Here is a 26,240-nt window from a genome sequence, read left to right on the forward strand (position 1 = left end):
TCCCCCCACTGTGGCATCCCGAGTAGCTGGAACTACAGGCATGTGCTACCACAGGCAGCTAATTTTTTATATATACTTTGTGAAAAGAGGGGTCTCCCCATTTACCAGGCTGGTCTTGAACTCTTAGGCTCAAGCAGTCTCCTTGGCCTCAGCCTCCTAAAGTGTTGGGATTATGGGTACAAGCCACCACACCCAGCCCTTTCCCCTGTTTATTCTATTGTTGTTATGTATATGAGTATGGACTCAGGGATTTTTTAAAATTCTACAGATTCTTGTCTCTTATTTTTACTGTTTGCTTTGTTGCTTAAATTGTACCACCTTTGGAGTGGCTCCTGTGTCCTTCCAACAAGCCCCTATCCTTTTCTGAGCACTTCCTTGCTTTCTGGTATTCTTGTAGTTTCTCTGGCTCAGCTGTGGAGTTAATTACTTCTCCGTGGACCTCTGGTTCCTTGAAAAACAAAAAATGTGTTTTCATTTTTTGAAACGGGAGCCTCCGTCTGTTGCCCAGGCTGGAGTGTAGTGACATGATCTTGGCTCACTACAACCTCCACCTCCCTGGTTCAAGCTATTCTCCTGCCTTAGCCTCCTGAGTAACTACAGGCTAATTTTTGTATTTTTAGTTGTGATGGGGTTTCACTGTTTTGGACAGGCTGGTCTTGAACTCTTGACCTTGTGATCCACCCACCTTGGCCTCCCCAAGTGCTGGCATTACAAGTGTGAGCCAGTGCACCCAATCTCTGCTTCCTTTTAATAGGAATGATGTTTAGAAACCAAGATCTTGCCCTAGGTTACGGCTGTGATATAAGTGCTTTTAAGCCCTCTCACTAGACCGAGTTAAGAACCATATGTATGTAGAACTAGGCGTGTACACACACAGCTATATTTCTGTGTCTCTTTGTATATGTATGTATGTGTGGTTGGGCATGGTGGCTCAACTTCGTAATCCTACACTTTGGGAGGCTAAGGCGAGAGGACTGCTTGAGCCCAGTAGTTCAAGACCAGCTGGGCAACACAGGAGACCCGGTCTCTACAAAAAATGTCAAAATTGGCTGGGTGTGGTGGCTCATGCCTGTAATCCCAGCACTTTGAGAGGCCAAGGTGAGTAGATCACTTGAGGTCGGGAGTTTGAGACCAGCCTGACTAACATGATGAAACCCCGTCTATACTAAAAACACAAAAATTAGCTAGTGTGGTGTTACACACCTGTAATCCCAGCTACTCAGGAGGCTGAGGCAGGAGAATCTCTTGAACCTGGAAGACGGAGGTTGCAGTGAGCAGAGGTTGTTACACTGTACTCCAGCCTGGGCAACAGAGTAAGACTTCATCTCCAAAAACAAAATTAAGAAATCAGCCAGGAGTGGCTATGCCTGTGGCACATATCTGTGGTCCCAAGCTACAAGGGAGGCTGAGATGGGAGGATTGCTTGAGTACGGGAGTTTGAGGCTGCAGTGAGCCGTGATGGTGCCACTGCACTACAGCCTGGGCAACAGAGTGAGACTCTGTCTCTAAATAAATAAGTGTGTTTGTGTGTGTGTGTGTGTGTATGTGTGCTTATGTGTGGGTATGTGTATCCATGCCTTTATAATGATAACTCAGATTCTAGTACAATAATAACACATGGCTTATCTTTAGCTTCTTTTCTTTTTCTACCCTCTCTCTCAACAATGAGAAATCAGTTCCTGTTACTTCCATTATGTTTATCTGTTTAAACCTGGTATACACATAAAGTAGTTTCAGAGCTACTAACCCATACCTTGCAAGAAGTACATTTATTGATGAGATTATAACATTTATGATTTATGTGCAATTCCATTTGTCTTTAGCCTTACAGTATCTAGTCACAGTGCACTTTTCCATGTTAGTTTGTTTCTTGTTAACCTTCAGTGTGGTTATAGTAATCATTTATAATACAGTTTGGTTCATTTATTAGTGTTTGCGTTCCATTTGGGGTTGCCTACACATCTTTTCTGTAGTTTCAATCACTGCTCATTATTTTAGCATAGCATAGGTATTCAGAACCAATACTGAGCCAAAAGGACAGCTTCTCTGTTAGACTTGAGAGATTTTGGGTAGGATTATTTATTTCAGATAATTCATGTGTAGTCCCTTGAGTCAAGCAGTGTTACACTGAACGTCCTTTGGGACATAGTCAAAAGCTCCATTTTGGTAACCTGATGTTTTATATTAAAATGGTGTCACCTGGCTGACTAAATCTAAATTGATGTTCCCTTTTGGTAATTTAATTTTTATCAGAATGAACTAATTTGTTGCCCATTGCACGAAGAGAGCTGCCAGCGCATATATTGTATTTCATTTAGTTGAAAGGCAGTGACTTTTATGGGAAATGTATTTAAGAACATGCCCCATGAATTTTGACATAATGATATAGGAAATGCAGTTCTGTTTAATATAGTTAGAAATTAGTTGTTTTTACCTTTTAGCATTGTTATGAATGTATCTTATGAAGTAGGTTGTCTTAAAGGGTACAGTCCTAACATTTATATTTAGTTTTGTTCCCAAATTATTTGACAGTTCAAGGGAGTCAGTGCTTTCAGATTTTACTTTTTGTTGTTGTTGTTGGAGAAGGAGTCTTGCTCTTTTGCCAGGCTGGAGTGCAGTGGCACGATCTCAACTCACTGCAACCTCTGGTTCAAGTGATTCTCCTGTCTCAGCCTCATGAGTCTCTGGGATTACAGGCACGTACCACCAAGCCCAGCTAATTTTTGTATTTTTCTTTTTTTTGGTAGAGACAGAGTTTCACTATGTTAGCCAAGATGGTCCCGATCTCTTGACCTTGTGATCTGCCTGCCTTGGTTTCCCAAAGTACTGGGATTTACAGGCGTGAGCCATCGTATCTGGCTAGGTTTTACTTTAAAAAACAAAAAAAAGCTTTTCCATCAAAATTTTATTACTTCTGACTCAATGAGGGTGGCATAATTAATAAAAATTCAGAAAAAGATCAGTGACATCAAAGTCATTTGGAGCTTTCACTTTGCCTTTTGGATTCCAAATTTGAGGAGGAATGAAGCCAGCCCAAGTTTACTTATTTTTCCTTTTTTTTTTTTTTTAAGTGTAGAAAGCAAGTTTAGTACAAAGTCCTCTTGGAATCTGAAGTATACATTTCATTCTCAAGCCCAGTATAATTTTGAATGTAGAATTCTTTGTTCTAACCTTGCCTTTTTTCAGGGAAAACTTGTTATTGGACACAATATGCTCTTGGACGTCATGCATACAGTTCATCAATTCTACTGCCCTCTGCCTGCGGTAAGTTACCTGTCAGTCTCTGTTCAATATTAGCAGGTTGCTTTTTATCTGAGAAAATACTATTATGATGCTTTTTATGGAGAAACTGTTCTATGCTTGGGTGCCATTTCCTAGTATACAGCATGTTCCCATGGAGAGAATCTTACGCACTCAGTTGCACATTTTTTTTTTTTTTCTTGAGACAGACTCTCACTCTGTTGCCTAGGCTGGAGTCAAGTCCCCAGATCTTGGCTCACTGCAGCCTCCACTTTCCAGATTCAAGCTATTCTCCTGCTTCAGCCTCCCAAGTAGCTGGGATTACAGGCGCTTGCCACCATGCCCAGCTATTTTTTGCATTTTTAGTAGAGACAGGGTTTTGCCATTTTGGCCAGGCTGGTCTTGAACTCCTGAACTCAGGTGATTCACCCGTCTTGACCTCCCAAAGAGCTGGGATTATAGGGATGAGCCACTGCACCTGGCCTCAGTTGCACATTTTTAACAAACTGTACCTACAAGCTTTTTTATTAAGGGATCTTCAGTCACTGCCATTGCCAGAGGGAGAGTAAACATTTGTTTCATCATTTTAATGCCAGTGGTTTGTTCATTTAGTGCTGGATAGGGGTTCCCAGGCCACAGATGTGGGCTGTTAGTTTGGTCCTGCTAAAATTAGACATAGTAGGGCCATTGAAGGCAAGTGGTGGCAGCTGAATTGGATCTAGTCTTATAGAATTGTTGATCGTCCCTGCTAGGCTGCTTCCCTTAGATTCTCTGCTGACCTCGGTAGTGCTTTTTTGAGTCTTTCAGCCAAGTTGTCTTGATCGACCAAAGCACGAGCTGCTTTGGTTCCCCTGCTAGCTATCCCTCTTCTGCTCTATACGGTGTTTCTGGCCTCGTGTTACTTGTCCCCTGTCACTGTGTACTCCACTCTCTTTTATTTCCTCTTCATCTTTTCTGTCTTTTAGTGATCTCACTCACTTTACTGCTTCAGCTGTAGACACCAACATCTTTATCCCCAGCTGTGGTCTTTCTTCAGATCCAGGTATACATTTCATGCTGGACTCTAAATATGCCTACGTGGATACCCCCCAGACTAAGTGTTGTTTCGAATTGATATGTCTCAAATGAGATATTTAACTTGTACTTCTTTTCTTTTTTACTGTCTCCAAACCACTTTCTCCTCATCCCATTACTATAAGTGATTTCCAGTTACCAACACTGTTTTTAGCATTAGTTTTGACTGTTGCTCTGTCCCCAGATCTGGCCATATACAAAATCCTGGCGATTTTATCTCCATGCCCTCTCTCACATCTGGATTCTTTTCATTTTTGTTGCAGTCGACCTTATTTCTCACCTTGGAGTTTAGCAAATTCCATGTAGGATTTCCTGTCCCTCTTCAACCCTCAGCCCATCCTTTAAATTAGAAGTTGGAACATGTTTTCTATAAAGGACCAAATAGTAAAATATTTTCAGCTTTCCAGGCTGTATAGTTTCTGTCACAACTCTCAGCTCTGTCATTGTCTCCTCTAAATGCCATGGAATACGTAAACATGTTGCAATAGAACTTTATTTAAAAAATAGTTGGTGGGCCATATTTGGCCTGTAGACAATATAGTACGTCACTGGACTAATCTTTTTCTTTCTTTTTTTTTTTTTTGTTTAAACAATTTTTTTCCCATATCTTTTTAATAGAGAGGAGATCTCACTCTGTTGCTCAGGCTGATCTCAATCTGCTGGGCTCAAGCAGTCCTCCTGCCTCAGCCTCCTGAGTAGCTAGAACTACTGCCGCATACTACCATGCCCAGCTAGATTAATCTTTTATTTCTGAATTGGTAGACATCTGCTTGAGAGTTCAGCCTCACTTACTTCTGCAAACCTTCAGTTACTTCACGTTTTTTAGGTCCCATTGTTCCATCGGGATTTTAATTAACCACTTTAAAAAAGTGCAGTACACCCTAGCCATGAGTGGGTCAGTTGCTCCTCATGTTGTATTTCTGCAAACTTAGGTTGTCATCACTTTTTATGACAGCTCTGTCACCTTCTAACACATTTTAGGACTTGAAGACATCATAGTTGTGAGTCTCAAAACAAGTGTGACAGGTGTGGAACTGCATTTCTTTTTTTTTTTTTTTTTTTTTTTTTGAGACTGAGTCTTGCTCTGTGGCCGGGCTGGAGTGCAGTAGTGCAATCTCCACTCACTTCAACCTCCGCCTCCCAGGCTCAAACGACTCTCCTGCCTCAGCCTGCTTAGTAGCTGGGATTACAGGCACCCACCACCATGCCCAGCTAATTTTTGTATTTTTAGTAGAGACAGGGTATACCGTGTTGGCCAGGCTGGTCTCGAATTCCTGACCTCATGTCATCCACTTGCCTTAGCCTCCTAAAATGTTGAGATTACAGGCGTCAGCCACTGCACCTGGCCTAGATTTGCATTTCTTAAGTCTGATGAGCTAATGTTTATTTTATGTCACCCACACTTTTTGATTTTTCTGTTTTCTTTCACTCCTTTTCTTTCTTTTTTTTTTGAGATGGAGTCTCACTCTGTCACCTTGGCTAGAGTGCAGTCATACAATCTTGGCCCACTGCAACCTCCATCTCCTGGGTTCAAGAGATTCTCCTGCCTCAGCCTCCCAAGTAGCTGTGATTACAGGCATATGCCACCATGCCTGGCTAATTTTTGTATTTTTAGTAGAGAGGGGATTTCACCATGTTGGCCAGGCCATTCTCAAACTCCTGAACTCAGGTAATCTGCCTGCCTTGGCCTCCCAAAGTGCTAGAATTACAGGCATGAGCCACCATACTTGGCCATTTTTTTTTCTTCTTTGAGACATTCTCTCACTGTGTCACTCAGGCTGGAGTGCAGTGGTGTGGTCATGGTCCACTGCAGCCTCAACTCCCCGGGCTCAAATGATACTCCTACCTCAGCCACCTGTGTACTGGGACCACAGGCACATGCCACCATGCCTGAGTAATTGTGTATTTTTCATAGAGATGAGATCTCACCGTTTACCCAGGCTGGTCTCAAACTCCTGGGCTCAAGAGAGATCTGTCCACTTCAGTCTCCCAAAGTGCTAAGATTATAGGCGTGAACCACTGCACCTGGCCTCATCACCCACTTATTATTGGCCAAGTAGATCAAAGTAGCAGCTCCCCTTGACTTTTTGAGCTATTTATTTATTTATTTTTTAGATGGAGTCTTGTGCTGTCACCCAGGCTAGAGTGCAGTGGCGCCATCCTGGCTCACCGCGACCTCTGCCTCCCGGATTCAAGCATTTCTCCTGCCTCAGCCTCAAAGTAGCTGGGATTATAGGCGCCTGCCACCACGCCTGGCTAATTTTTATATTTTTAATAGTGATGGGATTTCACCATATTGGGCAGGCTGGTCTAGAACTTCCAGCCTCAAGTGATCCACCTGCTCAGCCTCTGAAAGTGCTGGGATTATAGGCATGAATCATTGCACCCGGCCCTTTTTGACCTTTAAAGCAATCAAGTTATTAGCAAGGCAAGAGAAAAATGTATTTAATTCTGTGCTTCTCCGTGTTTTGAATACCAAACAGAACTTGGGACTAGAAGGCATTAAATATCAATTTAATGAATGAAGTATCTCCCGACTGCCAGTTTTGTAATCTTCTGATGTGTGGCTCTGTTTCTGTCACTGACCCTGCTGAAAAACCTAAATTAATCCCACTCTCTTTGTTTTCTAGCCAGTTGACTGTTTTTAACCCCTGCATATCAGGCTTTCTGTGATCCAGCCCAACCTTTCTGTGTAGTCTTATCTCTTGTTACTCTCCTTTTTCCAAGCCTGGCTTATTTGTTCCCTGAGGGGTGCTTTGTTTAATTTCTTCCAACTTGAATTTTCTCTCATTGTTCTCAATGTTTGCTGTTCACAGCTTTCCTTTAACTTTCTGTGGTGCAGCTTTTGCCTCCTTTATGATGTTTTTGTTGCCTGCTACCTTGCCTGAGAGGTGTTCTTTGCTTTCTCTGAGCTCCCACAGAACATTGTACATAATGTTACATAAATTTTGTCTTGTATTATACAACATAACCCCCTTCTAGGTGGTTAGCACCTTGGGTAAGGAGTGCAACCTTTTTGTTGTCTGTTTCTAAGTGCCTAACATAACACATTGTGTGTAACACATGTAACATTAATGAATGTTAAATGCAGTGAAACTGGTCTTCAATTAAACTCTGGTAGAAAGAGGAAGTGATTTGTTGTAGAGGTGTAAGTGGATCCAGATAAGCAGTTTTATCCCTCACTTTATAACTAAGGCTACCTGGGTAAGTCACTTAATTTCTTTATGTTCTGGCATTGTCAGAGAGAGAAAATATTTCGGTTTTTTTTTCCTGTCTACCTTGAGAAGAAGTGATGAGAATAAATTAGAAAGCCTAATAAATTAGAAAGCTGGATGTGGTGGTGCATACCTGCCATGCCTGCTACTTGAGAGGCTCTTATGGGAGGATCGCTTGAATCTAGGAGTTCAAGGCTAGTCTGGGCAAAATAGTGAGACCCTGACTCGATAAGAAGGAAGAACTTTTACATGTACTTGTATTAAAATTTGCATTTAAAAGGACACTAAAGAATCCACATTTTGGAGTTGCCTTTTAAGGGAGAGTGTTTTCTTATGAACCATCTTTTAGAAGGCATTAGTCTAGAACCGTGCTATATGTTGACCCTGGAGGTGGCTGTAATTCTCCTTGTTCCTTGCTTGTAAAGCTTTCTAGTGGTATTGAGAGATTACAAACAGTCATTATTGCATTTTTTGTTTGACTTTGCATTGAAACCATTAGTTCATGCTTTGCCCATTAATTTAACTGTAGCCATTGAAAAGCTGGTGAGTATATCAAGCTAGCTAAATAAAGTCTGTATATACAGGCTTGAAAAGCTAATTAGAAACAGTAGTTTCCTATGAAGCATGAATAACATTGAAGAGAAGTGTAGTTTACAAAGGGTCAGGAGTATGACTACTTAGTCTAGCGTGGCAATTATGTATATAAATGAGTTAATTCAAAATTAGAGTACTCTCATTTCAGCTCTAGACTTCCTGATCAAAATAAACTTGAGAAATGAATTGTCTAATCTAGGCACTTGCTATTAGTGCCACTTTAGCAATTTTCCGGAGTTGAAACAGGAATTGTACGTGTATTGAAAGGCCTATGTTTCCAAGGCCATTTTTACTAATGTTTCATAGGTGATCTCAGTAAAGGTCTAAGCTAGTTTGCAGTATGCCCATTTCCTGTATAAATCATTTAATTTAAATGACTCTGCTTGTCTGACTGTTAAATTTGTGTGGTCGATCACAGCCTGTTAGCTGTTACTGGAAGTTTTCTGAAGTTATTATAAGCCTCTCAAATATGTAGTTTTTTATACATATTATTGGATACTCCCCTCTGCCCTTTCCCAATTTGAACTATTGAATCCTTAAATTTGTGTGTTTTGGTTATGCAGAAGTTAGTTATCAGGTTATATGGTTCCCAATAAGTGAGGAAATTGGGAAGCTTTTTTTTTTTTCAGTACTTATTAACTAGAAGTGGGTTTTGTAGTACAGCTTAAGGCCTGTGTGAGGTCCAGTAGCTTGTTTGAGAGGACAGCTATGGAACTTGAGCTGTTTATTTGTTTTTTAATACTGTGAGTGTATTAGGAAAATTGTAACAAGTCCTTCTCTTGTTCTTTAGGACTTAAATGAGTTTAAAGAGATGACAACATGTGTTTTCCCCAGGTAAGCAAGCTGTGTCGTTTAAAAGTCTGCTGGGCGTGGTGGCTCACACCTATAATCACACCACTTTGAGAGGCAGAGATGGGAGGATCATTTGAGCCTAGGAGTTCAGTACCAGCCCAGGCAACATAGTGAAACCCCATCTCTACAAAAAATAAAAACTTAGCTGGGCATGATGGACCTGTGGTCCAACTACTCGGGAGGCTGAAGTGGGCAAATTGCTTGAACCCAGGAGGTCTAGGCTGCAGTGAGCCGTAATAGTGCCGCTACACTCCAGCCTGGGCGACAATGAGATCCTGTCTCCAAAAAATAAAAGTAAAAAAGAGTCATCGTGACATATGCAATACAAATAGGCATATAGTGATTTGTGATTTGTCAAAACTATTAGGTCATGATTAGAGTCCAGTTTATATAAGCCTGGAACTTATTTACTGTTTCCAATGTTGTGATGGCTTGCTTTTATAATTTATGATTGGTTTTATTATCGAAAAATCACAGTTTGAACTAAGAGTGAAAATAGATAGCGACTCCCTTTTTCTTATCCCTCATCTTGCTATCTCAAGAAGTGGTGAAGCCTCCTTGACATGGCTCTGTCTGTCTTACATGTAGGATGTACCCTGTAACTATTGAAGTGTCCAATTTAGAGTGCTCAAGAGTCAGTCAAGAACTGTCTGTCTGGCTAGAGATTGTATTTTATCCACTTCAAGTCAGTGCCTTTTCCTGTTGATGTTTTCCAAGTTATTGCGCCTTTGTTCTGATAGGTCACATGTCACATATCTCTAAGACCTAATAGGTCAGCTATGTGGAGCCTACAGAACAAGTGTTTGTGTTTTAGGACCTGTTGAAGAGGGATAGGCATGGTATTCAAGCAGTTGCTCTTTCAGCTGGGTTATTTCCTTTTACCTACTGTGTTCACATTTATATGAAAAAAATAGAGAAAGAGTTTTTGTGTGAGTTTCTCCCCACCCCCCTCTTTTTTTTTAAATATTTCTGATCTCTGAAATGGCATACTAATAAATAAAAACAACAGCATGAAAGTACTGATTGCAGATTTTGGCCCTCCAGAAGAATTTATGGTTTACAGACCTGAAAAGTAGCAGTAAATGGTAGCATTTAGGGATTGGTAGACTGGCAGCAGTATTTGAACCGTGTTAAACCATGTGAGAGTATTTGACTCACACTAGAGATTGATGGAGCCTGGGCTCTCTCAGGATCCATGTAAATCTGGACCTTGTATGCCAGGTGTGGACTCTCCTGCAATCACTGGATGAAGTCTTTGAGGATGGGACTGAGTATCTACCCCAACATACTAGGGATGCCAGTGCTAGGTTCAAAACAGCCAATGTGTTTAATTCCTTTGTCTGTGTTTAAGTATTTTATGTATTACTTTATGTTTTAAGTATGTATTTTATGTATTAAGTATTTTAAGTAGCTTACATGTTGAGTAAAAGACGTTTCAAACATTGATAAACATTTTGTTTACCTTGTTAAAAATTCTTTTTAGACTCTTGGATACTAAACTGATGGCCAGCACACGACCTTTTAAGGTATTATTCTTTTGCTACTTTATAAAGTGACTGCATTTTACCGAGTGAAATGAATGCAAGAACAATATAGCCTTCTGGCAAAAGTTTGGAGGTATTTAATGCATCTGTAAAAATCTTCCTTCATTTGGTTATTATAAAAATTAAACTAGCTACTTCTCTTTCACATTGAAAAAAAATAAAGACTTCTGTGTTTCTTTGAAGAACACAAGGGGGCAGTACTGGCTGCTGCCTTTTTATGGTTTTTTTTTTTGGTCAGTGAATCTGTTCACTATATATTGTACTGAGGTGATGAAGTCTCATAATTCTTTGCTTTCTGGTTTGCAGGATATTATTAACAACACATCCCTTGCAGAATTGGAAAAGCGGTTAAAAGAGACACCTTTCAGCCCTCCTAAAGTTGGTAAGAATATTAAACAAATCTGAAAGCCTCTAAACTCTTTGTAGTAATTATTGATGTATATTGTAGAAGAAAGGCAGAGTGGCTCTGGAAACCATATTGTTCATTTATAGATTTGGCTGAATTCACTTGCACGTACCTTGTGCTGAATTACTGTTTTTTGAATAGAGATGGTCTTTTACTTCTACATCTATTTCATGTTAATAGAGTTGGGTAACCATTCATTGAGAATTTTAGCAGTTAAAGCTTCAAGGCTTTTATTTCTTAATATATGGAATTCTCCTAAAACTTGATGTGCCCTTCTTTTCTTTGATACATTGTTTAAGCAGAGAAAAGGAGCTAGTGATTAATCACCAGGCATAGAGTAAAAAATATATTTTCCATCTCAGAAAAGCCCAAGAACTGGATTTACAGATTAGATTAAGGCGAGTCCTCATCCTGCCTCCTTTTCAGCTGGTTTAGAGAATAGAAACAGCAGCACTGAAGAAAACCAGAAGTAGGGAGATGAGATGGAGGTGTTTTGCCACACCCAGGTATGCAGAGAACCTTCCAGGTGCTGCTTCCTTGGTCCCTGTTAGCCTGATTGTGCTGCCCATGTGGTGATTACTGAGCCATTAGCTATAGCCTGAAAACTGCTAAAGACATGGATAATAGGACTAATGGTTCAGAAACTGATAATGCAGGGTATTAAAGCAGCCAACATTACAGTTATTTGCCTCTTTCTGGGTAACAGTCCAAGAAAGGAATTAATAAAAGTGGTGGTGGGGCCATGGTGGGGAGAAAACCTAGACCTTTTCTATAACAATATAATGGAAATAATTGATTTTGGAAAGAATGTGTTTCAGTTGATGATGGAGTGGAAGATATTACCTAGGTGGCTATCATGTTAAAAGGCTTTTTTTTAAAGACATCAAGTCTAATATTTAATACTTACAGAGGTTAAAGAATTTTTGCTTAAGGAACATTGTACTGATATAAAAACAGTTACAGTTTTTTCATTGTTAATTTCCATTCATGCTTTTGATTCTGTGTTGTAGTAACCTCCCTGAAATTTATTTCCAGAATGGTTCTAGGAAATAATTATTTATGAGTTATCGTTTTAGCTTATTATTTCCATATAAAATAGTAGTTAGTATCTGGTAGAGAATTAAGTCTAAAGTCATTTCTGTTAGAGTTTATCTGTCACATCTGTATTTATCAGTGTCACAAAAAAACCATATTATATATAAAATGGTCTTTGCTGTAAAGTGGCTTCAGGATCCAAGGCCAGCATTATAGCAAGTTCAGTTAACTTTGGAGTCAGTTGTGCTGTCGACTTTTGATCTCTAAGCTTGGGAACATAGTAGAGGACAGCAGTGAATTTGAGCTGTCAATATTGAATTGTAATCTTTTGTTTTTTGAGGGGAAGGTTACCTTAGGTATTGATAGATAGTTTTTGAGCGCTTACCATGTACCAAGCACTAGGTGGGAGTTTAACTTTTATTATCTCATCTGATCCCAACAACCTTTTGAAGAAGGTTTGATTATTATCTCCATTTTACAAAAATGGAAGCTTAGCTATAAAGTGACTTGCCTAAGGTCATATAGCAAATAAGTGGTGGAGCAGAGATTCAAACTCAGTGTGACTCCAGAGCCCATGCTGTTAATCTTTATTCTGAATTGTCTATTGTGACCTGATGTGACCATCCTGTAGAAGGGAAGAATGTCCTTTTCATGGCCTTAGAAAGTAAGCAGAAGAGGAATAATTGTCCTAGAGTGAGTTATGCATGATCATAAATAGGACCCACCAATGTGGGATGAGAAAGCCAATGGCTGAGTTCTTCATAATGTAACTGAGGCATTTCTGTATCCTAGGCCAAAGCTGTCATTTTCAGTGACGCTGTTATCTTGTATTGTAAGGTCTTATATGGAGAGAATTAAGGAATAGATAGCTTTTTATTCTACCTATTTAGGATATTTCTGTAGCATATACTAATGCAATTTGGATTGGTAGGGCAATGTGCTTACTAGTCTTTGTTTTGAGGAAAACCTTTTTTTCCTTTTTTTCTTAGAAAGTGCTGAAGGTTTTCCCAGTTATGACACAGCATCTGAACAGCTCCACGAGGCAGGCTACGATGCCTACATCACAGGGCTATGCTTCATCTCCATGGCCAATTACCTAGGTACGCATTACATGTGTTTCAGTCAAACAGGCCATGATCTAGAATGGATCTCACCCATCTCCTGGCTTAGGCTGCTGTAATAAATCACTGTAGACTGTGGGGTTTAACAACAGACATTTATTTCTTATAGTTCTGGAGGCTGGGAAGTCCAAGACCCATTTGCCAGCAGTCTAGTATCTGGTGACAGTCCACTTCCTGGTTTACAGATGGCTGTCTTCTCGTGTTGTCACATGGTAGAGAGCATAGAGAGCAGAGGCTGTGCATAATCTTCTTTTTTTTAAGAGTCAGGGTTTTACCCTATCACCCAGGCTGGGAGTACAGTGGTACAATCATAGCTTACTGCAACCCAGAACTCCTGGGTTTAAGAGATCCTCCCATTTCAGCCTCCCAGGTAGCTGGGACTACAGGTGTGCACCACCATGCCTGGCTAACTTTTTAATTTTTTAATAGAGACAGGATCTTGCTATGTTAATTAGGCTAGTCTAGAATTTTTAGACTCAAGTGATCCTCCTACCTTAGCCTCCCAAAGTGTTGGAATTTCAGGCGTGAGCCATCACACCTGGCCTCCTGACAGTTCTTATAAAGGCACTAATTCCCTCATGACCTAATTACCTCCTAAAGGTTTCACTTCAAAATACCATCCTATTGGGGTTTAGGCTTCAACATATGAATTTTAGGGGCACATAAACATTGAACCTATATCACTACCATTTTCTTGGGATCCACTCACCCAGTTAGAAGTGGGGGCATTTTGAGGTAGGAGTGGGAGGACATGAGGGGAAGGAATTGGCAAGGAAAACCACTTACACTTCCTGTGGTATGGTACTTGGTCCATAAGAATACCTTTCACCCTTGTTGAACCATGTTGTTGATTTAAATCTGGTTTGGTCTAAACTTTCAGGCTTGGTCTGTGTGACTATGAATAATGATACCTCTCTTCTTTTCTTCATTAGGTTCTTTTCTCAGCCCTCCAAAAACTCATGTGTCTGCCAGATCAAAACTCATTGAACCTTTTTTTAACAAGTAAGTAATCAGAGAGTTCCAGTTCCCAAGTTCTCTTAATGTGGAACAGCCTACTATCTTGGGATGTCAGTTTGGAGTGATTGGGAGCTGCAGCACATTTTTAGATAAAATATTTTTCATCTCAAGTGACTCAGATGTTTTTTGAAAGTAGAAATTGACCTTTTGGGAAACAAATGTATTAAAAATATAGGCTTTAAAAAAAGAAAAAAGAAAACATTGCTAGAGGTAGTGCATCTCTTCCAAGAAAAAGAACTAGTAGTTCTGGCATTTAAATTTTCCATGAGTTGGGCCAGGCGTGGTGGCTCACGCCTGTAATCACAGCACTTGGGCAGATCATTTGAGGTCAGGAGTTCAAGGACAGCCTGGCCAACATGGTAAAACCCTGTCTAAATATACAAAAATTAGCCAGGCATGATGGCGAGTTCCTGTAATCCCAGCTACTCGGGAGGCTGAGGTGGGATAATTGCTTCAACCCAGGAGGCAGAGGTTGCATTGAGCTGAGATGGCACCACTGCACTCCAGCCTGGGCAACAGAGCAAAACTCTGTCTCAAAAAAAAAAAAAATCTTATTTAATAGGTGTTTATGTTTGGTTCCACCTACACCCTGACAAATTTGACATGTGAGATTATTATTTATGCTTGCATTGTTACCTGATTAAATAATATTGTGTCTAAGATGTTGGTTCTATAAATAGCTTTTAAGAAATCCATGAAGTTGAGGCCAGGCTCAGTGGCTTACACCTGTAATCCCAGCACTTTGGGAGGCCGAGGCGGGCGGATCTCCTGAGGTTGGGAATTTGAGGCCAGCCTGACCAACATGGAGAAATCCCGTTTCTACTAAAAATACAGAATTCGCCAGGTGTGGTCATGCATGCCTGCCATCCTAGCTACTCGGGAAGCTGAGGCAGGAGAATCGCTTCAACTTGGGAGGTGGAGGTTGCAGTGAGCTGAGATGGCACCATTGTACTCCAGCCTTGGCTACAAGGGCAAGACTCCATCTTAAAAAAAAAAAACTCATGAAATTTTATGCTGGGCGCTGTGGCTCATGCCTATAATCCCAGCACCTTGGGAGACTGAGGTGGGCAGATCACTTGAGGCCAGGAGTTTGAAACCAGCCTGGTCACGGTGAAACCTCATGTCTACTGAAAATACAAAATCTAGCTGGGCGTGTTGACAAGCCCTTGTAATCCTAGCTACTTGAGATGCTGAGGCAGGATAATCGCTTGAACTTGGGAGGCAAAGTTGCAGTGAACTATCATTGCACCACTGCACTCCAGCCTGGGAGACAGAGTGAGACCCCATCTTAAAAAAAAGAAGAAATACATGAAGTTTTGATTGCAATTACATCCTGAGCCCTCATCTGAATAGACCTGATGAAGCAAAACAAAGGCTTGCTCGTATATCTTCATTGTTGTAAGCAGTTAGAGTGATTTAGGCGGAAGTTTTAAGTTCAGACCATGTTTAAAGAAGGCTGTTATTTTAAGGTGTGCTTTGTGCTTGCTTAACAAAGCTGAGATTGAAGTTAAGGATGCGGTCCTCAAGCAGGCTACAGTTTGGTTCTTTACCCCAGCTCCAAGGCAGGGTTGGTTCTAGAGGTTCTGTGCAAGCCAGACAGAAGAAGGCAGTCCACGACTATCATTACCACTGGAAGAAATCACGATTTCAGTGTTGTGGTGACATCATTTTTTTTTTTCTGTTTACTAAGAAACAACTTTTTTTTTTTTTTTTTTTTTTAAACATTCTATGAAGCAGTTTACAGTCCTGTCATTGCTTTGCTGGGTAAGAATACTGTACCGTCTCCTGCAGACGTCTGTATAAATGCTTGTGCTTAGGTGGTGTGCTGCAGACACACATGTCAGTTCACATCTGGATTCCTATCGTGCAAAATTGGTGTTGTCTGAGTTTGTTAGTTTTGTCATATTGTGCCTTCTTATTATTTTTTTTAATCTTTTTTCTTCTTTTCTATGAAAGTTCAGAGATAAATATATATGTCTTTCAAAGTGGACTGGGGAACAGTGTAGTGTATATTGGAAATTAAGGTGAATTTTTCTGTGTGGAAAATCAGTTCTGGTAACCACTGAGTCCTTGCTGTTCCTGAAGAGTAAAACATGATTGTCTTAGCTCTTTTCTTTTTTGGGGCAGTGTTCGTCTTTGTAAATCTTTGGAAATGTAGCTTATGCTATAGACCATAGAACCCACAGGTGATGTTAAGTAGGTTTTTTTTTGTTGTTATTGTTGAAATGGGGTCTCACTTTGTCTCCAAGTCTAGAGTGTGGAGTGCAGTGGCATGATGTCAGCTCACTGCAACCTCTGCCTCCTGGGTTCAAGCAGTCCTGCTGCAGCATCCGGAGTAGCTGGAACTACCACCATGCGTGACTAATTTTTATATTTTTAGTAAAGATGGGATTTCACCATGCTGACCAGGCTGGTCTCAAACTCCTACCCTCAGGTTATCTGCCTGCATCAGTCTCCCAGAGTGCTGGGATTATAGATGTGAACCACCAAGCCCAGCTATATATAGTTCTGATTACGATTGTTCCTTACATTTTTATGTACTTGATGTTTTGGGTTTTTTTTTGAGACAGAGTTTCGCTCTTGTTACCCAGGCTGGAGTGCAATGGCATGATCTTGGCTCACGGCAACCACCGCCTCCTGGGTTCAAGCAATTCTCCTGCCTCAGCCTCCCGAGTAGCTGGGACTACAGGCACGCACCACCATGCCCAGCTAATTTTTGTATTTTTAGTAGAGATGGGGTTTCACCTTGTTGACCAGGATGGTCTCGATCTCTTGACCTTGTGATCCACCCGCCTCTGCCTCCCAAAGTGCTGGGATAATAGGAGTGAGCCACCACGCCCGGCCTTTACTTGATGTTGAATTCATTATTCGGCATTAGTTTTCAACTGGAGAGATGTTGACTCATTTGTAATTTTTCTTTTTTTTGAGGCAGAGCCTTGCTCTTTTGCCCAGGCTGGCATGCTCGCTGCAGCCTCCATCTCCTGAGCTCAAGCAGGCCTCCTACCTCAACCTCCTGAGTAGTCATTTGTAAATATTCAAACAGTATAAATATTAAAACAGTGATCCTGCTTCTCCACTAAAGTTAAAACCCCTTATAAAATCAGATATTGGATACAAACTGGGTTGTAAACCTCCGTTCTTGACTTCTGTGTGCTTGCAGGCTCAATGCCACATGGAAGTTGCATCTAGTTTATCACTTATGTATGTGACCAACATACAGAGCAATCAAAATAAATTGATTAAAAAGCTTAGCTGGGCCAGGTGTGGTGGCTCATGCCTGTAATCCCAGCGCTTTGGGAGGTCGAGGTGGGCAGATGACTTGAGGTCAGGAGTTTGAGATCAGCCTGGCCAACATGGTGAAACCCAGTCTGTACTAAAAGTACAAAAATTAGATGGATGTGGTGGCGGATGCCCATAGTACCAGCTATTTGGAAGGCTAAGACAGGAGATAACTTGAACCCAAGAGGCTGATGTTGCAGTGAGCCTAGATCACACCGCTGCACTCCAACCTGGGAAGCAAGAGTGAGACTCCATCTCAAAAAAAAAAAAAGAAAGTGGAATTTCTGGGGCAGGTGCAGTGGCTCATGTCTATAATCCCAACATTTTGGGAAGTCGAGGAGGGAGGGTTGCTTGAGCCCAGGAGTTTGAGAGCAGCCCTGACAATGTGGCAAAACTCCATCTCTACAAAAAATACAAAAATTAGCTGTGTGTGTGGGGTGCATACCTGTAGTCCCAGTACTTGGGAGGCTGAGGCGGAGGATCACTCGAGTCTGGGAACAGAGAACCGAAAAAAAAATAAATAAATAAGGAAAAACAATTGCTTCTTTTGACATCTCTTTCTGTGTTAATCTTGTTTTTATTTGCAGGTGTGATTTATTACATTAAACCTTGATTTTTGTCATTTTTCGTGATTACCCTTGTAGAGAAACATTCAACAGTTGCCCCCAATATTATCTCAAGCTGATGATTTTAGAAAAATACGCAGATTTTTCTGAAGGTTAATTTATTTTGACACCAGCCTTTTAAAAATGTAATCTTTACCAAACATGCATAGTTCTTACATAAGTTTGGGTGAACATTAAACTACCCATGTTTGCAAATAATATTTTACTTGCTCTCACCAGACTTAATATTTAAAAAGTACACCTCGAGGGGAACTAAACTTCACTTACTTTTGCATTCTAAATTAGCATTTAGTAGCATCAGTTATGCCATTTTGGGAAGCTTTATCAGATCAACTGTTGAGGAAATCCTGAGACTGCTGTTGTTTAAGCAGTATGCAAAGACTAAATGTGATATTAGATGTTTTTTAAGCCATACTGGTCTAGATGTCACATGAGGGTTTTGCATGGTGCCATTTTGTCTTTTTTGTGGCCTGGGCACCTCCCATAGTCCTCCTTGCTTTTTGGGGATCAGGAAGAAAGACATGAGAGAATAGAGCCATGGAAATCAGGATCAGTCCACTGCTAATGACAGTCTGTGTGGAATGCACTCTTTGTTTATATTGGAGGCTCTCTCATCAGGAAATGATTTACCTTCTTTTATAACCTTGGTCAGTTTTAATCAATGCATTGAAAACCAGACTTAACGTTAAGGTCCGTTGGTCAAATCCAGATCATTTTAGGCTAGAAAGAGCTAAAAATACTCTGCTGTAGCTTCTTATTTTACAGCAGAAAGCACAAAATCATACTTTTGCCTTATGTTTTGTTAACTGTCTTCAATATTGTCAAGATGCCTTGACCCTTTTGTGAAGGTTGTTTTCTGTTTACCTCAGTTCTTAGAAAGAGGAAGAATATGAGCAGGCCTCTTGGCTAATTTCTGTAAGCAATGGAATGTGTAAAGATGGGCTAGGTACCTGTAGTTTAATGTACAGGACAGCTGCCCTATTCTGAATCTGAACAGAGTTCTGCTGGAAATCTAGGTCTCCTTGCAATGACATTGCTTTATGATCTTTCTGAGCTACCAATCAGACAAGGAATGAACAGCTCTTGGACAAGTGTTTTCTCCTCTGTAAAACTGGAATAAAATGATTCACCTTCTGTAATGGTCCGTTTTCATAGTGCTGATAAAGACATACCTGAGACAGGGAAATTTACAAAATAAAGAGGTTTACTGCATTTATAGTTTCACATGGCTGGGAAGGCCTCACCATCATGGCAGAAGGTGAAAGGCACATCTCACATGGCAGCAGACAAGAGAAGAGAGCTTGTGCAGGGAAACTCCTATTTGTAAAATTGTCAGATCTTGTGAGATTCATTCACCATCAAGAGAACAGCTCAGGAAAGACCCACCCCATAAATTAATCACTTCCCACCGAGTTCCTCCCATGATATGTGGGAATTGTGGGAGTTACAATTCAAGATGAGATTTGGTTGTAGACATAGCCAAACCATATCATTCCACCCCTGACCCCTCCCAAATCTCATATCCTCAGAATTCAAAACCAATCATGCCTGTCTACCAGTCCCCCAAAGTCTTATTTCAGCATTAACTTAAAAGTCCACAGTTCAAAGTCTCATTCGAGACAGGCCAAGTTTCCCTTCCGCCTATTAGCATGTAAAATCAAAAGCAAGTTAGTTACTTCCTAGATACAATGGGGGTACAGGCAGTGGATAAAAACCGTTATTCTAAATGGGAGTAATTGTCTACAGGCCTTATTACCTGTGTGATCTTGGGCAAGTTACACAAGTCTGAAATCCATCAAGGCAGTCAGATCCTAAAGCTCCAAAATGATCTCCTTTGACTCCATGTGAGTCAGTTCAGATCATACTGATGCAGGAGGTGGGCTCCCAGAGTCTTGGGAAGCTCTGCTCCTGTGGCTTTTCAGGGTGTATAGCCTCCCTCTTGGCTGCTTTTATATGCTGGTGTAGAGTGTGTGTGGCTTTTTCAGATGCATGGTGCAAGCTGTCAATGGATCTACCATTCTGGAATCTGAAGGACAGTGGCCCTCTTCTCTCAGCTCTACTAGGGTGGTGCCCCAGTAGGGACTCTGTGTGGGGGATCCGACCCCACATTTCCCTTCTGCACTGCCCTAGCAGAAGCTCTCCATGAGGGCCCCGCCCCTTCAGCAAACTTCTTCCTGGGCATCCAGGCGTTTCCATACATCTTCTGAAATCTAGGCAGAGGTTCCCAAACCTCAATTTTTGACTTCTGTGTGCTTGCAGGCTCAATGCCACATGGAAGCTGCCAAGGCCTGGGGCTTCCACCCTCTGAAGTAATAGCCTATGAAGTAGAGCTCTGTGTTGGCCACTTTTAGTCACAGCTGGAGCAGCTGGGATGCAGGGCACCAAGTCCCTAGACTGCACAGCAGAGGGATCCTGGGCCTTGCCCGTGAAACCATTTTTTCCTCCTAAACCTCTGGGCCGGTGATGGAAGGGGCTGCCTTGAAGACCTCTGACATGCCCTAGAGACATTTTCCCCATTGTCTTTGGCTCCTCGTTACTTATGCAAATTTATGCAGCCGGCTTAATTTCGCCTCAGAAAATGGGATTTTTTTTTCTATTGAATTGTCAAGTTGCAGATTTTCCAAACTTTTATGCTCTGCTTTCCTTATAAAACTGAATGCCTTTAACAGCACTCAAGTCACGTCTTAAATGCTTTGCTACTTATAAATTTCTTCTGCCAGGTATCCTAAATCATCTCTCTCAGGCTCAAAGTTCTACAGATCTGTAGAGCAAGGGCAAAATGCTGGCAGTCTCTTTGCTAAAACATAACAGGAGTCACCTTTACTCCAGTTCCCAAAAAGTTCCCCATCTCCATCTGGACCACCTCAGCCTCGATTTCATTGTCCGTATCATTATCAACATTTTGGTCAAAGCCATTCAGCATGTCTCTAGGGAGTTCCAAACTTTCCCACATTTTTCTTTCTTATTCTGAGCCCTCCAGACTGTTCTGACCTCTGCCTCTTATCCAGTTCCAAAGTCATTTCCACATTTTTGGATAGCTTTTCAGCAGCACCCTACTCCCAGTACCAATTTACTGTATTAGTCCATTTTCATGCTGCTGATAAAGACATACCTGAGACTGGGCATATACAAAAGAAAGAGGTTTATTGGACTTAAAGTTCCATGTGGCTGGGGAGGCCTCACAATCATGGCAGAAGGTGAAAGGCATGTCTCACATGGCAGCAGACAAGAGAGCTTGTGCAGAGAAACTCCCGTTTTTAAAACCATCAGATCTCTTGAACTTAGTAAGTACCTAGTATATATTCTTTTTCTTTTCTTGAAATATAAGGGGTTTGAGGAGGATTGGGGAGATATTGGTCAAAGGACACAAAATTTCATTTAGTAGGAATAAATTCAAGAGATCTATTATAAAGCATGGTGACTGTAGTTCCTAACAGTGTATTGTAAACTTGAAACTTACTGGAAGAGTAGGTTTTAAGTGTTTTCACTGCAAAAAAGTGAGTATGTGAGGTAGTGGATATGTTAGCCTAATTTAGCCATCTTACAACATATATATTTTTCAACACATATTGTACACGTGAATATATACAATTTTTAGTTGTTAGTTAAAAATAAATAAGACTGGGTATGGTGGTTCATGCCCATAATCCTAGCACTTTGGGAGACCAAGGGATGTGGATTGCTCGAGGCCAGGAGTTTGAGACCCAGGCAGGGCAACACAACATAGTGAAACCTCATCTCTTAAAAAAAACTAGCTGGAGATGGCGGCACATGCCTGTAGTCCCAGCTACTGAGGAGGCTGAGGCAAGAGGATTGCTCAAGCCCAGGAGGTTGAGGCTGCAGTGAGCTGTGGTTGCAGCATTGCACTCTACCCTTGGGGACAGAGCAAGACCCTGTCTTAAAAAAAGACAGATAAAAATAAAAAATATAAGAAGATCTAACATGCTAGGAGAGTCAATAAAAGTAGATGTGGTAGCAGAATGTGTTTCATGTTTTAGTTTAATGAAAAAGAAACTGTTAGCTTGTGGACGTAAAATTGAGTGCAGTAGAAACAAATGTGAAGTTCTACTTTTGGTTGTACCTACCCTTTAGTGTTTGCTTATGAAAAATCAGATGATTAGCTGGGCTTGTTGGCTCATGCCTGTAATCCCAGCATTTTGGGAGGCCAAGGAGGGTGGATTACAAGGTCAGTAGTTTGAGACCAGTCTGGCCAACATGGTGAAAACCCATCTCTACTAAAAATACAAAGATTAGCCCGGTATGGTGGTGGCACCTGTAATCCCAGCTACTCCGGGAGGCTGAGGCAGGAGAATCGCTTGAACTCAGGTGGCAGAGATTGCAATGAGCCAAGACTGTATTATTGCACTCCAATCTGGGTGACAGAGATAGACTCCATCTCAAACAAAAAGAAAAATTATATTATGATTGTGTCACATTGGTATGTAATAGAAACAAAATTGCTTTGATGTGGGGCATTTTTAAAAGTTTTATTTTTCAAATGAATATAATGCTTCAGTGTATGGAAGGTTGAATAGGTATACATAACAGCTATACATACAGAGGAGAGAGGAAGGAAACTGTGGTGCCTGAAATAAAAGCACACCAATGTTTTCTCCCTTTTTCTCTAGAGCAAGCAATTGCATGCTGGCTGCAAATTGGGTTTTTTCCTGTAATTTGCACGTGCTTGACATTTAACATCAGAGAGATTTTAAACTGAAGGATTAAAGATTTCTTCCCAAAATAAGTTTCAATTTATTTTGCGTGGAAAAAGAAAAGATTTCTTCCCAGCCCTCTCCCTGGTAATGGACAGAGCAAGGCTTTATTTACTACTCACCAGCACAACTGCCATTCGTGCCCAGCAGCACAGCATGCGGGGTCACTATGGGCTGTTAAGGAACCCCATGTGTCCAGCTTGTCTCCCTGGAGGGTGCTGCCTGATCACCAGCAGGGAAGCCCTGGCTTAACCTTCTGCTGTCCAGCCTGTCCCTCCCTCATACAGAGGTGCGGTGTATTAAATTGAGTCTTACCGTAATTCCTCCTCCCTCCTCCATGGGACTTCCAGCTTCCCAACATAAACATGAGTTGTAACATAGCTTTACTGTTGGTAAGTGCATAGCTGTCAGTGTCAAAACACTCCACAGGATTGGTTTCCTTTTGAATTTAAATATTTAAAAAGCCATTTGATTTCTCCAGTAGAATTGCTTCACTTCAGGATCTCATGGAGTGTAGTATAGTACAGTTGAATCCCAGCTCTGCTCCTTATTACCTGTGTGATCTTGGGCAAGTTACTCACCCTCTCTGTGCCTCAACTTCCTCATCTATAAATTGAGAATATTAGAACCTGTTTGATAGGGTTGTTGTGATGATGAAATGACAGTGTGTGTAAAATGCACAGTGTCTGGTAACATCATTAGGCCTCAGTTAACTTGTCACTGCTGTTACTACTGTAGTGATATTTATACTTTGAGACCCCTTTCTGACTAGATAAGGGGAACAGGAGGAGGGCTGTTTCGTTTTCATAGAAGATGCTGTGTGATGGTACCTTTTGCACTGTGTACATCCTTAATGGACTTTGTTTGGAATTACTGAGCCTTGACTAGAAAACAGAGGAGACGCCCCCAGAAAACCTGTATGTAACTAAATGATATGCAGTGAGAAGACTGAATAATTTATTGTTCTTTGTTTCTCCCCTTTGAATCATATGGTTAGTTCTTAGTCTTAGTTCTGTATTGTGTTTTCAGTGTTAGACTCTTTTTTTTGAGATGGAGTCTCACTTCGTTGCCTAGGCCGGAGTGTGGTGGCATCATCTTGGCTTACTGTAAGCTCTGCCTCAGCCTCCTGAGTAGCTGGGATTATAGGTGCCCACCACCATTCCTAGCTAATTTTTATATTTTTAGTAGAGATGGGCTTTCACCAAATTGGCCATGCTGGTCTTGAACACCTGACCTCAAGTGAACCACCCACCTTGGCCTCCCAAAGTGTTGGAATTACAGGCTTGAGCCACCATGCCTGGCCCAGTTTTATACTTTTATTGGGAAAAGGAAGTAAAGAAATATATCTACTAAGTAATCTATTAGAAGCTGTTTCTTTCCTTTTTAAAAAAAAAAATTTTCTTTTTCCCTTGAGATAGGGTCTTGCTCTATCACCCAGGCTAGAGTGCAAACGTGCAGTCATGGCTTCCTGCACCCTCAACCTTATGGGCATAAGTGATCCTCCTGCTTCAGCCTCCCAGGTAGCTACTAAAGGCGCATGCCACCATGTCTGGCTAATTTTTTTTTTTTTTTTTTTTTTTTTTTCTGGTAGAGGTGGGGTTCTCACTCTGTTGCCCTTGATGGGCCTTAACTCCTAGAATCAAGCAATCCTCCTCCCTCTGCCTCCCAAAGTGCTGGGATTTTAGGCATGAGCCACTGTGCCCAGCCTCTTTCCCTTTTATTTCTTTCTTTTTTTTTGAGACAGAGTCTCACTTTGTTGCCCAGGCTGGAGTTCAGTGGCATGACATCGACTCACTGCAGCTTCCACCTCCCGGGTTCAAGTGATCATCCTACCTCAGTCTCCTGAGTAGTGCTACAAGCACATGCTACCATGCCTGGCTAACGTTTGTAGTTTTGGTAGTGACAGGGTTTTACCATGTTGACCAGGCTGGTCTCAAACTCTTGACTTCATGATCCACCCACCTTGGCCTCCCAAAGTTCTGCGATTATAGGTGTGAGCCGCCACGCCTGGCCCTCTTTCCTGTTTCAAAACCACTTTATTGAGATATAAATTCACATACCATATAGTTCACTTATTTAAAGTGGATAGTTCAATGATTTTTGGCATATTGCTTATTAATTTTTTTAATTTGGTAAAATATATAACAACTTTTGCCATTTAACCTTTTAAAATGTACAGATTTATGACATTAATTACATTCAGAATATTGTACAACCATAGACGCTGTTTCCAGAACTTTTTCATCACCCCAAACAGAAACTCTATAACCAGCAAGCCAGTAACTCCCTATCCTCCCCCTCCCCTCAGCTCCTGGTTACCTCTAATCTGACTACAGATTTGTCCTTTTGTGAGCTGTTTCTTTTTGAGCAGCTCATTGCTTCACTGATACTTTAATTTATTAAAACTATCGATATTTTACATCAGCTGGAACATTTTTCTTTTGTAATTGTATTACTGCCTTAAGTTTAGATCACACCTTGGGCACATAAACTTTAAGATACACAGATGATTACCTGTGTAGCTATCTCAGCTAGGGTGGCTTATACATAAGGCAGCAGGAGAGTAAGGGAAAGACCCGAGGCTTCAGGGTAGGTTGGTTGGGTTGAAGCACTGGGCTAGAGATTTGTCTTGCCAAAGCTATGTTTCTATGTCTGTGAACTGGAGATCATAATCTCCACCTTGTCTGACAGTAGCATTGATAAGGCTGCTTAGTGTTGGGTATGGCATGCCATAGGTGTGCGGAGAGGGTAGTTGTTACTGTGGCTTAACACTGCAGTGAACTTGAAGAAAATAATGAAAATCTCATTTTTCATTTCATTTTTTAAATATTTATTTTTAAAAAATTTATATTTTTGAGACAGAATTTCCCTCTGTCACCCAGGCTGGAGTGTAGTGGTGTGATCTTGGCTCATGGCAACCTCCACCTCCAAGGCTCCAGGAATTCTCATGATTTGGCCTACTGACTAGCTGAGATTACATGTGCATGCCACCATGCCCAGCAGATTTTTGTAGATTTAGAGAGATGGGGTTTCACCCTGTTGGCCAGGCTGGTCTCACACTCCTAGCCTCAAGTGATCTGCCCACCTCAGTCTCCTTAAGTGTTGAGTTTACAGGCGTGAGCCACTGCACTGGCTTTTTTTTTTTTTCCTGTGAGCCTGAATCTCGCTTTGTCGCCCAGGCTGGAGTGCAATGGCATGATCTTGGCTCACTGTAACCTCCACCTCCCAGGTTCAAGTGATTCTCCTACCTCAGCCTTCTGAGTAGCTGGAATTACTGAGTGGTATACCACCATGCCCAGTTAATTTTTGTATTTTTAGTAGAGATGAGGTTTCACCATGTTCATCAGTCTGGTATCGAACTCCTAACCTCGTGATTCACCTGCCCTGGCTTCCCAAAGTGCTGGGACTACAGGTGTGAGCCACTGTGCCCGGCCCATGCCAGTATTTTTTTAAATTATTTTTTTGAGACAGGGTCTGGCTCTGTCACCCAGGCTGGAGTGCAGTGCAGCAAACGTGGCTCACTGC

General features: G+C 41.3%; 1 protein-coding gene across 3 annotated transcripts in view; it reads left to right on the forward strand.

The window, feature by feature from the left end:
• Nucleotides 1–26,240, forward strand: part of PARN (poly(A)-specific ribonuclease) — a 199,287-nt gene that overhangs the window by 33,820 nt on the left and 139,227 nt on the right. For all 3 annotated transcript variants that reach the window (XR_004731710.3, XM_009009177.5, XM_035266989.3), the window contains exons 13-18: nt 3,187–3,264; nt 8,914–8,957; nt 10,459–10,501; nt 10,826–10,901; nt 12,950–13,060; nt 14,014–14,083. Coding sequence is in view for 2 of the 3 variants with exons in the window: in XM_009009177.5 (XP_009007425.1) it covers nt 3,187–3,264; nt 8,914–8,957; nt 10,459–10,501; nt 10,826–10,901; nt 12,950–13,060; nt 14,014–14,083 (422 nt within the window). In the remaining variant the exon portion in view is untranslated. The remainder of the gene's footprint in view (nt 1–3,186; nt 3,265–8,913; nt 8,958–10,458; nt 10,502–10,825; nt 10,902–12,949; nt 13,061–14,013; nt 14,084–26,240) is intronic.

Source organism: Callithrix jacchus, chromosome 12 (genome assembly GCF_049354715.1).
Source record: "Callithrix jacchus isolate 240 chromosome 12, calJac240_pri, whole genome shotgun sequence".
Taxonomy (NCBI): Eukaryota; Metazoa; Chordata; class Mammalia; order Primates; family Cebidae; genus Callithrix; species Callithrix jacchus.